The sequence below is a fragment of the Rutilus rutilus genome (assembly GCF_951802725.1).
Source record: "Rutilus rutilus genome assembly, chromosome: 24".
NCBI classification, from domain to species: domain Eukaryota; kingdom Metazoa; phylum Chordata; class Actinopteri; order Cypriniformes; family Leuciscidae; genus Rutilus; species Rutilus rutilus.
The window spans coordinates 27,163,410-27,176,339 of NC_140228.1; the positions used below are offsets into that span (position 1 = coordinate 27,163,410).

At 39.5% G+C, this 12,930-nt stretch overlaps 1 protein-coding gene across 1 annotated transcript in view; it reads left to right on the forward strand.

Annotated features, from left to right (window-relative positions):
* The window catches only part of sugct (succinyl-CoA:glutarate-CoA transferase), a 139,173-nt gene that overhangs the window by 53,393 nt on the left and 72,850 nt on the right, over window positions 1-12,930 (forward strand). The window contains exons 10-12 of the mRNA XM_084398685.1: window positions 3,367-3,438; window positions 3,616-3,713; window positions 6,874-6,976. Of these exons, the coding sequence (XP_084254811.1) occupies window positions 3,367-3,438; window positions 3,616-3,713; window positions 6,874-6,976 (273 nt within the window). The remainder of the gene's footprint in view (window positions 1-3,366; window positions 3,439-3,615; window positions 3,714-6,873; window positions 6,977-12,930) is intronic.

Genomic DNA, 12,930 nt, shown 5'->3' on the forward strand with positions numbered 1-12,930 from the left:
GGATTATTCATTTCACTTTTGGTGTGAAAGGGCCTTTACATGTACCAAAAATGTACATTTACCAACAAACAAGCAAGCTCAGCCCGTGGGTGAGAAAAAGTAACTCATTACTTTCCATAAAAAGTAACTAAGTAGCACAATTAGTTGTTTTTTTTTGGTGGTAACACAATATTATAATGCATTACTTTTAAATGTAACTTTCCCCAACACTTTTCCATGACTTTCTCTATGTGGTCTCAGGCTTTTAAACCCCACTGTGTGTCGCCACATAAGGTCCTGGAGGAAAAAAAATGTAGGCATCCTAGACAAACCGCAGAGGATAAATGGTTGTCTAAAGGCTGAGTTCACGTTTTGTAGTTAATGTCCAATTTTACCCGCAATTGAGCTTGGCGAGTGTTAATTTTGGCCCCTGCATTCAACTGCACACAACAGGAAAAGATGTCAGGTTGAACGCCATCAAACTCCTTGCACATGCAAGTGGCATTCAGCGAGCCCCAGGGTGCTCTGCACGAGTTTGGAAACATCCCGGTAGCAGGACAATTTGGGCTCTGTCGCTGTATGAGTCACACTGGACCCACACTAAGATGAAGTGTTTGTGTGTTTGCTGTGTGTGTGTTTGCCTTCCTGCTGTTTCCTGGACTCCCCCAGACATGTGACCTCTTGGCTCGTGCTTGATTTATTCATTTGAAATCATTTAATCTGATGGGTTACATTTTGTCAAAACACTGTCTCATTAACTGTGATCCGTGCACTTTGTTTCTCGTTCGACCTATTGTACTGCCATGGGGCGCCAGAATAAACACACATAGAGCAAAGCGCTTGTGCTAAGAGCGGCTGTGGCCATGAATGCACGCTTTGTTCTAAGGTGTGCTGCTGTGGCCAAAAGACGATTAGCAATGTCTTGATTTACTCATGCAGATGGTCTGGTCCATTGGAAGCTGATGGATTGCGTTTGAGAAGGTCACGTTAGTTGGACTTTGGGCCTGTCTGCATGCTCTGGCCAGTTTGTTATCTTTCACGTGATGAAAACGGGGAATGATCTTTGAGAGGAATCATTGTGTTTGACGTGCCGGACATAAGCCGGTTGATTCCCGTTCAGTGTGGCTTTACTGGCATCGGAGGATCTTCCCAGAGGTGCTATTATCTTGTGGATTATTGTTTATCCTACCTCTGCGAAAAGCTTTTGCTTGAAGCCTCGGTTTGGCTGTTTTCATGTGAATATGTGACTTTTACCAGCAGGCATTGGGCCTGGAGTAGGCTTCGTTGGAATGGATGAATCGGCGTCTTTGCTGGGAGCACAGACCCGCAAAGTTCAACCTAAAGAATTTGTGGGCCTGATCTTTCATTGAATGATTTTTCCATTAAACCGCTAATGTGCATATTGAATATTCTGTTTCCCCCGAAGATTTGAGGCAACTTCAATTGTATTAGTCATTGAGAAGCACAAAATGTCTCTGACATTACCCTTAAGGCAAGACAAAACCAGTGTTTTTCATGCCATAGTCAATTTTGGTATTTTGGCTTCCATAACTTGTCTTCTTCCAGACTAGTGGAAAGAAAACATCCATAATACCCATTTGAGTGTTCCTTTTATTGCACTTTATCTATTTGTGCCTGTAGATTTCAATTACAATACGTATCTTTACAGGCCAAAATTAGTTATTCTCAGCTGAGCCAGAAATCTCTACTTCAGAAGCGCCTACTTGCACCAAACGCTCGTTTTTTCCTGTCTATATTCTGAAGCTTTTTACAGAGGGGTTTGTTCATTTATCATTCGCCTGATTTATATAAAAAAAAAATTCTTCTTTTCTTGCTGTTGACAGTATTATCTGCAGAATAAAAAGGACATTGTGGTGTAAAAAAAGTAAATAAATCACTGCTTTTGCATTCTCACGCAAATGTTTTGTGTTTCCTGAGAGACTTTGCTTTCGCTAGCAAAACATTTTGAGCTCTTTGCGAGCGAATGCAAAGTTTCTTGGCGGAGCGCAAACGTTTGTGCTAGCGAAGGCAGACGCATTGACAAATAGTTTTCCTCCATCTCATATTTATTTCCTTCAACTTGTCCCTTTTGGGGCTCCATAATTATCTGATATATGGAGTGGTATTGAGACATCCAAAATCCCTTCGACAAACCTTTATCTCTAATATGTCAACAAAACGAAACACGAATTTTGAATCTGGCTTTATCCAATGGTCAAATTTCTGTTCTGGAAATGTATGTAAATTAGTGCATATTTAATTAGATACCTCCTCATTTGCAACATAACGAAACATTTGAGAAAACTTGTAATGCAAAAATGTCTTAATGTAGGCACTCTGATTAATCAACTGGGGAAGTATGGTGATATCTTTTAGGATTTTTTTTTTTTTTTTACCCTATTCACCTGTGGTGTCTGGCCCCTAAATTAATATGGATCCTTTTCATATTTCCAGGATTCTCAGAAGCGGAAGTCATTGTTTGGTAAACTTTTATAGTGGTGAATGGGAGATGACAGGAAATAAAAACATTTTTTTTTGCATTTGCTCTAAAAGCAGAAACATATTGATAGTGTCAATATGACTTTCCGAAAGAGGGGGAAAAAAGAGAGGTATTATTTACAGCAGTCAGAAGAGAGAAAGATGTTAAATTTGCCAGCGCTCTCTCAGCCGTTGTATTAGAAACACCCTTGCCGCAGTGTTAATATTTTTTTTTTTTTGTCATTTACTGCAAAAACAAAGTATAGTGTTATGAATTTGTATTAATAAAAAAAAAAAAAATACTAGATTTGCGATGTTGATAACTGTGGAAACGCTTCATCACAGTCTGTGAAAAGGGTCCATTTTGCCATCATCATCATCTTCCTCTTGTTTAGTTAAAAACCATAAAAGTTAGTCCATAAAATGATAAAAGTAGTCCATAAAACTACTTACTTTAATATACTACTATAAATACACCATAATAAACTATTGTAGTTGCTTGTTTCACTATTTGAAGTTGTGGTCATGTGGACTAGAGAACTTTGATAACCACTGGTCAACATGTACTTTCATAGTTGTATATTATTGTGCTGAATGTCTCCTTTTTTGTTTCACTGAAGAAAGTAAGCAATGGGGTTTTTAATAAAATGAGGATGAGAACATAATGACTTTGCTTTTATTTTCGGGTGAACTATTCCTTTAAGTGGGAGAACCCTAGAGAAAATAAACATTAGATGCAGATTTGCATGAAATACTGTTGCACTAGTTATACATTTTATCATATCAAAGTTTTCAGTGTTGTTGTTCTGTTTCTGTTTATGGCAGTTGGTGTGTGAGGTTTTTCTTTATTACTTAAACAGTTTATCTGGCAGTCTGTTCTGTATGCTTATTAAATGTCTATGTTTGCAGGGTTTCAAGACCAAAGATGGATATTTGGTTGTGGCAGCGGGGAATGACCAGCAATTTATGAAAGTGTGCAAAGTAAGCAGAGACCTTTTATTATGGACTCAAAATATGCATATTAATAAATCTAACCAGGCTTTATTTGTACATTTCAGTCACAGTCATATTTTATAGCTATGTGCATTTGTTTTGACTGATGGGAAAAGGCTTCACATTTCCTAACAGTTCTGTTATCGAACGTGTCTGTTTGTCAAGGTCCTGAGCGTGAACGGTCTGGCCGACAGCCCGAAGTACAAAAGCAACCAGTTAAGAGTTCAGCACCGCAAAGAGCTGCTGCAGATTCTGTCCGAGAGGTAAGGCAACATGAAATCAAAACCAAACCTGTGAGTGATGTGCACCATTCATCAGTGCGCATTATTCCAGACAGTAAATAATTCAGGAAATAGCATCTTTGTAAACATTTATCAAAATGTATTAGCTTGCTCCACTTGACCACCTTTTTCGACTGACACTCCTTCCCAGTTGTATGGGAAGTTCATCTTCGGAACACAAATGAAGATATTTTTGATGAAATAGGAGATTTCTGTCCCTCTATTGACAGCAACGTAACTACCACTTTGACACTTCAAAAAGTTCATAAAGAGATTGTGAAACTAATCCATATGAATTGAGCGGTTTAGTCCAAATTTTCTGAAGAGACACGATCACTTTATATGATGAACAGATTGAAATTTTACATTTTGATTGAGCTTTTATTCACATATAAACATTGATCAGCGAACATAAGCAGAAGCTCAACCGAACCTGCTTGAGAACAAACCTCTTGCTGAAGCTCAAACGTGATGCGTAACACGAGAATGAACCTCATTGGTTCTTCCTAAAGCGCAAACGTGATGCGTAACACGAGAATGAACCTCATTGGTTCTTGCTGAAGCTCAAACGTGATGCGTAACACGAGAATGAACCTCATTGGTTCTTCCTAAAGCGCAAACGTGATGCGTAACACGAGAATGAACCTCATTGGTTCTTGCTGAAGCTCAAACGTGATGCGTAACACGAGAATGAACCTCATTGGTTCTTCCTAAAGCGCAAACGTGATGCGTAACACGAGAATGAACCTCATTGGTTCTTGCTGAAGCTCAAACGTGATGCGTAACACGAGAATGAAGCTCATTGGTTCTTGCTGAAGCTCAAACGTGATGCGTAACACGAGAATGAACCTCATTGGTTCTTGCTGAAGCTCAAACGTGATGCGTAACACGAGAATGAACCTCATTGGTTCTTCCTAAAGCACAAACGTGATGCGTAACACGAGAATGAACCTCATTGGTTCTTCCTGAAGCTCAAACGTGATGCATAACACGAGAATGAACCTCATTGGTTCTTGCTGAAGCTCAAACGTGATGCGTAACACGAGAATGAACCTCATTGGTTCTTCCTGAAGCTCAAACGTGATGCGTAACACGAGAATGAACCTCATTGGTTCTTCCTGAAGCTCAAACGTGATGCGTAACATGAGAATGAACCTCATTGGTTCTTCCTGAAGCTCAAACGTGATGCGTAACATGAGAATGAACCTCATTGGTTCTTGCTAAAACTCAAACGTGATGCGTAACACGAGAATGAACCTCATTGGTTCTTCCTGAAGCTCAAACGTGATGCGTAACACGAGAATGAACCTCATTGGTTCTTCCTGAAGCTCAAACGTGATGCGTAACATGAGAATGAACCTCATTGGTTCTTCCTGAAGCTCAAACGTGATGCGTAACATGAGAATGAACCTCATTGGTTCTTCCTGAAGCTCAAACGTGATGCGTAACATGAGAATGAACCTCATTGGTTCTTCCTGAAGCTCAAACGTGATGCGTAACATGAGAATGAACCTCATTGGTTCTTCCTGAAGCTCAAACGTGATGCGTAACATGAGAATGAACCTCATTGGTTCTTGCTGAAGCTCAAACGTGATGCGTAACATGAGAATGAACCTCATTGGTTCTTCCTGAAGCTCAAACGTGATGCGTAACATGAGAATGAACCTCATTGGTTCTTGCTGAAGCTCAAACGTGATGCGTAACATGAGAATGAACCTCATTGGTTCTTGCTGAAGCTCAAACGTGATGCGTAACATGAGAATGAACCTCATTGGTTCTTCCTGAAGCTCAAACGTGATTCGTAACACGGGAATGAACCTCATTGGTTCTTGCTGAAGCTCAAACGTGATGCGTAACACGAGAATGAACCTCATTGGTTCTCGCGCGTCAAGCGAAGATGCTTGAGCTTCCGTTTACCACAACTGTTGTGTGAGCTGATGAATGTTTATATGTGAATAAAAGCCTAAATTCAATCTGTTCATTATATAAATATTAAGTCTCTACAGAAAATTTGGACGAAACTGCTCAATTCATATGGATTAGATTTACGATCTCTTCATTAACTTTTTGAAGTGTCAAAGTGGTAGTTGCGTTGATGTCAATGGAGGGACCGAAATCTCTGATTTCATCAAAAAGATCTCCATTTTTGTTCTGAAGATGAACGAAAGAAGGTTTGGAAAGATATGAGGGTGAGTAAATGATGACAGAATATTTCATGAATGAATCCATAATATTTCATGAATGAATCCATAATTATCATTATATTTCTACCTGATATTTTAAGACATATTGACCTTGACACACCAGGGGTCCACTCTATATAATTTCCTACTGTTTTTGTTTTGTTTTGTTTGTTTGTTGTTTGTTTTGAGGATGTAAAAACACCATAAAAGCAGTCTCATGAGCTATATTTATAATCTTTTTATCTGAGAAATAGACTAATATGTAAGTCCTTATATGCTAAAAATCTGTTGCATCTTTACAATCTCAATCAAAAGTAAAATGAGTAATACATATCATTTATTTGCCTTTAAATGTTAAAACATTTGATGCTGGCAACATTATTGGTTATATGCTGGAGAAATAGCTGTGGATCTGCAAAGTAACAAACCAAAAATGTTCCTTTCTCTCTGCTACGTTTCTGCTATGGCCCGTCTGATGCATTTTGCTGTCAGTGTGTGAGAACTGCAAAAGCTTTCCTTTAAGAAGCTAAATTAATGTTTTTTGACATTGAAACATTTTGTTCGCACACCCTCAAGCCATTCTTAGTACTTTTGCCAACAATGGGATTGCTCTGAACCGAAATACCTTAAAAAAGTCTGTACAAAATTCAAACGGCACATTCTGACTGGGTGAATCAGCGTCAGTCACCGAAGACATGCTTTGTGAGAGTATGTTTCTAAAATGTGAAACCTTATTTGTTTATATATTGCTAGAAAAAGAAGCCTGGATTAACTTTAATTATAGTGGGCATATTAAGTAAAATCTTTCAAAAGAGTGTTGGTGGTTTTACACAGTGCTGTTGTCCTGAAGGGACAGAGCGAGGAAGTGGCCACATATGACTTGCATTTGAGCTCATGTTATCGCGTCCGTGCCGTTTTCCAGCACCCCTACCTTCATTCATGCCTCTGTCCTCCCTCAGGTTCATGGAGGACACGACTGGAGAGTGGTTGAGACGGTTCGAAGGCACCGGTGTCCCCTGTGGCCCTATCAACAACATTCAGCAGGTGTTCTCCAACCCTCAGGTTAGTCTGAGGTCACATCAGTGTTGCTAAAGCAGTGGTTTTGCTTCAGGACACGGATTGTACATTGGACCTAAAGTGGCGACTCAACTCGCCACAGACAAGTGTTTATTGTACAAAAGGAAACAAAAATGTATTAATATTCTGGTTGTCAAGGCTAAGCTGTCCATGTTGACATTGTAGTTTGGGTGCTTCTGCAACATCACAAGAAAATCACAAAGTAACTTTATTTTGCCCCCTAACTGCAATATGCACAATTATATGGTTCATTGCATTTTATTATTAGGGGTTCAAGCATGAAATGCTGAAACCCTATTGTAATTGTAAGGATTTGTAAGACTGATCGTGCAGGCCAAACCGTAAGGCCTAGAGACTTGAAACCTGGCCAGATGGTAGGCCTCAACTTGGGCAGAACCTATCAGAGTATGACCCCGGTTGGCCCATAGGTGGCGCTACAGCAACCAAAAGTACAAAATCGCTCATAACTCTTAGACCGTTTGTCCTAGAAACATTTTCTGCTATGTCGAATTTTGTCCAAAACCTACTTTTGCGAACTAGTCCCTGGTTTTTCGCCCGATCAGAACCAGACCAGTCTAGGGCAATTCTCTGGACTCTCTAGATCAGGGGTGTCCAAACTCAGTCCAAACCACTGTCCTGCAGAGTTTAGCTCCAACCCCAATTAAACACACCTGAACCAGATAATCAGACCTTGTTTATCTGGTTCAGGTGTGTTTAATTGGGGTTGGAGCTAAACTCTGCAGGACAGTGGCCCTCCAGGACTGAGTTTGGACACCCCTGCTCTAGATCAATAATTATCGGAAAAAAGTTGTAACAGGGTCATTTAGAAAAGGGCCGTGGCAAAATACACTCAAAAGCCTATAAATCCTAAAGGAAAACTCGGAACTTCACAAAAATTGATGAGCATATGTGTCATAACATTCGTAACAAGCATGCAAAAGTTTATGGAGATCGGACCATAGGTGGCGCTATAACTGTTAAAAAGCTTTGAAAACCATATATTTCTTATGGTAAATTGCCTGTATTGGCTGTAAATTGACTTTTCCATCTATGATGTCAGTGGTTAAAAGTTTGCTAAATAAAACTTAATGTCTTTTGATGCTTGTGTGCTTAAAGGCGTTAAATGCTTGAACCCCGATAAATGCTGCATGCAGCTTTAATTATTTTATGTTATTTGTATACATTGTGCACACTACATTGAAGCTACATAATAATAATAATAATAATAATAATAATAATAATAATATGAAAAATAACTATAATAATCTATACATTTTAAATTATTTAAATTATATATATATATATTATAATGTTACATTAGTAATGCATTAACTAACAATGAGAAATATATTTGTTAAAAGTGTTTGTTAAACTTTGTTAGTGCTAGTTCATAGAAATTCATTGTAAGTTCATGAAAACTCAGATCCATTAAATAATATTAACAGACACAACTTTTGATTTTAATAATGTATTAGTATAGGTTAAAACATTAAGATTATCTATCTATCTATCTATCTATCTATCTATCTATCTATCTATCTATCTATCTATCTATCTATCTATCTATCTATCTATCTATCTATCTATCTATCTATCTATCTATCTATCTATCTATCTATCTATCTATCTATCTATCTATCTGTCTGTCTGTCTGTCTGTCTGTCTGTCTGTCTGTCTGTCTGTCTATCTACTACCTACATACATGCCTATCTGGTTAATTTGCATGAATTGTCAGACCTTATTGCCAAAGCTAATCCAACTTTCCAATACTGAATAGTTAAACTGTTTTGTTTTTTGTCTCACCTATCGCTACTTGCCGTTTTTTTAGTGGAAAAGTTTCTAGCTTAACTATTGTTGTCATGCTACTGAAAATTGTACAGTAGTTAAGTTAGTAGCATTGCCTGTTAGCTACTTAGTAACTCCCCTGGGTAATAATTAGTGTCTAGTAATATCTACAACATCATGCAGTTGTGAAAAACAAGCGTCCATTATTATTGCCGTGATAACACTGATCAGCAAAACTTGCTAAGTTACAAAACAAGAGTCAAGACCATTTCTTTGATCCACATCAGTAGCTAATAAAGTCAAAAGTGAAACACTATCATATGTACAGGCCCCTAGAGCAAGGAATTTAACACTGCTGGAATTTGAACCCGTTTTTGTACACCAAAGATGCAGAAGTTTCCTTCCACACATACACACACTGTTTAATTCCTACCACATGTTGGTACAGCGAGTGCTTGCCTTTAAAGATCCCATCAGTGTGTGGAGGCTCTCGCTCTACCGCATCATATGATCAGAGTTAACAGCTATTGTTTTTGTCCTTGGTGATTTGAAACACTATTAATATAAAATTTTTCCTATGTGGTTTGCTATATTTAGCCTTTCGCTATACTTTTACTCAAAGAATTTGAAAACATATTAGTCATTCATAGTTGCCTAATCGAAGGCATTTCAACGTTTCGGCAGGTTTTTGGCAAGGTACATCAAGAGAACAAGTATATGTGTTAGATTACTTCTTTTTTTTTACAAGAACATACACATTTCTCTCAACAAACTGACAGAGTACCACTGTGACCACGTCACATCCTTATCTGTGATGCATAGAAATACTGCAGTTATGTTGTCTGGTTTTATTATCTATAAGCACATTTTTTACTTTTAGGAACTTTCTTAAAGTCCCCCTTCTTCATGCCTTAAAACAGGGTTTCTCAAACTCGGCCCTGGAGGGCCTTTGCAACCCTGACCAAACACACCTAGCTGTGAGTTTCTAGTGATCCTGAAGACATTGATTAGCTTGCTCAGGTGTGTTTGATCAGGGTTGGAGCTGAACTGTGCAGGACAGTGGCCCTCCAGGACCGAGTTTGAGAAACCGTGCCTTAAAATAACTCTACATTCTTGCTTCAAACGAATATTTCTCCCCCTCCGTTTTCAAAAATAACATTGTGCACACAACATCGTTTTCAAAAAAGTTGTCGTTTACATCAACCCGCATAAATACGCCGTCGAGCAACATCATAACTATGCCAAACCTATGGGCGGCAGTGGAGGGAGAAGGATAAAGCCATGCAAGCCAATCAGAATCCTCAAAATCGACAACAACGAATAGCACGAGCGACTTCCAGTTCCTTTCAAAACAACAGACATGGCGCGAGGTTCGTTTGTGTGGACAGACAGCGAAGCAAATGCAAACAGGCCAAAAGCGTTTGCACAAAAGTAAAAATGAGTACCACCTTAACAGCATTCATGATCAAACAGTAGCCAAACAAACTCTAAACATAGGGTGCTCACATGACGTAAGCATTTTCTGGTGCATAATGTGACGTTTGAGAACCTAAAACCCCGTTTCTCCCAGTTGACACGGCAACACATAACCGGCGTTTTCAGAAATCTCCACTTTGGCCGGAGTTTTTAGAAATAATCGTTTTCTGGGATAAAAACGGCGTTTTCGTGTAAATGACAGGCCAAAACGCAGGGAAATATCTGCGTTTTTCCATCGTGTAAACGGGGCCTTAGTATACGCAGAATTATGAATATGCAAATTAAACAATTAAAAAACCCTGTCCCTTCTTAAAGGTGTTTTTGTGCTCACTGTGTTAAAATGCCCACAGAACATGACAAGAATGATAGGAAAAGCCCCGTATGTTTACGGGATTGGTTACATGTTTGTGACGGTGGGAAACACTTCTTTGGTACATTTCAATTTTAAGGAGAAGATATTTGCACATGGGTTGTCTTAAGTATGTAAAAAAAAAAAAAACATAATTTTTTTTTTTTGGGACTCAATAGTTACATTTTTCCACTAACAAATTGTTATACTTAAAGGACAACTCTGGTATTTAACACCTTGAGTCTATTTTGTTTGTTTTGGATGAACAAGAGTGGTGGACAAAGACATTTTGACAATGGTTCCTGTCGCGACTTTTTGACTATTTTAGAATTGCCCATGGCCGCTTTAGAATGGGAGTCAATGGCCATGCACAAACATGCCTTTAAAACAACCCTTAACGTTCGTTTTCAAAACTGTGCAACTCACCGAGTGGTTAGTGGTGTTCGTTGATGATTAAAAACTAGCGTAGCGAAATACATTTTCTGTCGTGTTTTATTTGGCATTTTGTAAAATCCCATTGATTTCCGTTGGAGGACTCATTGCTCGTTGATATTACTGCGCTACCGGAAACGGAAAGGGGGCTGTTTACATGTGGTTGTAGTCTTTTATGGTCTTTTCCCTCGGTTCGCTCGGAGTAAGTTAGCGAAATAAACAAACAAAAAAATCATTACATCTACAATGGATTATGAAAGGTGGATTCTGGACCCGCTCGATTTTGAATTTGACGGTCGAGGATACCGTTTCGAACCTGAATATACAGAAGAGGAGCTACGTGTAAGGGAGATGGAGGCTCAGGCTAGGGCTATGGAGGCGCCTGAAGCTCCGGCAGAAGATGTCCCGAGGATCACGGGAACTTGGTGGTGTGCCTGTGACAAATGCAGGCAGATGCCGACGGAGGTAGAAAGTCGGTGCTGCACGGAGTGGGACCTTCTCCTCACAGATGGTATGGCCAGCCTGAATGTCTCGGTCGACAAGGATGATGTGTCGTCGGTCTGCATCACAGACAACGAAGTGCGCCAGCTAATGTATAAACCCGTGCTGGAAACTTTCTTCTGGGTACCAAAGATAAACTGGAAGAAACGCCCCACACCCGAAGGACCGAATGGAAAATTGTCAGAAAGGTAAGCTACATTTATGTATTGCATTTCCTAGTCATAGCCAATTTGTATAATTCGCATATACCTTGACTATAATTTTTTCGAAAACTATGCCACCGCTGACGCAGTCTATGCTCTGTTATGTAATCCTCAGGCAATACCGACTTGTGGCTTATCGTGTAATTCTGGAGTGGGCCCTCAAAGGCCAACCACTTGGACGAGGAAATAGAATTGCATTGCCCAGTTGCGTGGTGTGGGCTGTTAGGGATGCATTCCCATCCCCCACTGGACAGTATGCGGGGTTCAAAATGCTAATGCGTGCAGTGTGAATCCGGCGCGAGGGCGCTTAGAGTGCGCAGAAGACCCGTTTTTAAGAAGTTTTAAGACATAACATTTGAAGTTCGGGAATTTTAGACTTTTTAAAACCCCAAGGGAACCCTATCAGATGTTCAAGCTAAACTAGTCATACAAATAACATATCATTTTATGTTGTTTAGCTTACCCCAAGGTCTTCTTCGTCTAGCGTTGGTCCACTGAGCGTCGGTACAGCTGTCCTTTTCAGATAGAGTTTCTTCTGAGACTTTTTTCGAGAACCTGTAGATTTAACATAGTCCTCGTCCCGAAAGTGAAATGCACAAACACGATGGTCAGCTTTTCGAAGAACATCTAAAGGGGTGTTTATGTCAAACCCGAGGAATAAGCCAAAACTTTACTCGTTCAGGGTTGTGGAAAGGAATCCGATGACAACTCCTATTTTTAGGGATTTTACCGCAGTTTCTGACCGCACAAAGTTTTATCATATTGGATGGCTCAGTGACCAGTGCAATGTTGGCCTTGGGTATGAAGTTGAACTCGACTGTGAGTGACTTTCCCGCGAAACCTTTTTTTACTCTATGCGCTAGACACGTTATCGCCATCAAGTGGTCGGGAGTGTGCCAACGCTTCAGACTCAAATATCGAGCGGAAGTTTATACGCGGTTGTGAGGTATCTGAAAAAATAGTTCCGCTATAGAAAAATAAACTGATCGAAATCATACATTGCGCCGATATATTTGTTTTTAATCATCAACGAACACCACTAACCACTCGGTGAGTTGCACAGTTTTGAAAACGAACGTTAAGGGTTGTTTTAAAGGCATGTTTGTGCATGGCCATTGACTCCCATTCTAAAGCGGCCATGGGCAATTCTAAAATAGTCCAAAAGTCGCGACAGGAACCATTGTCAAAATTTC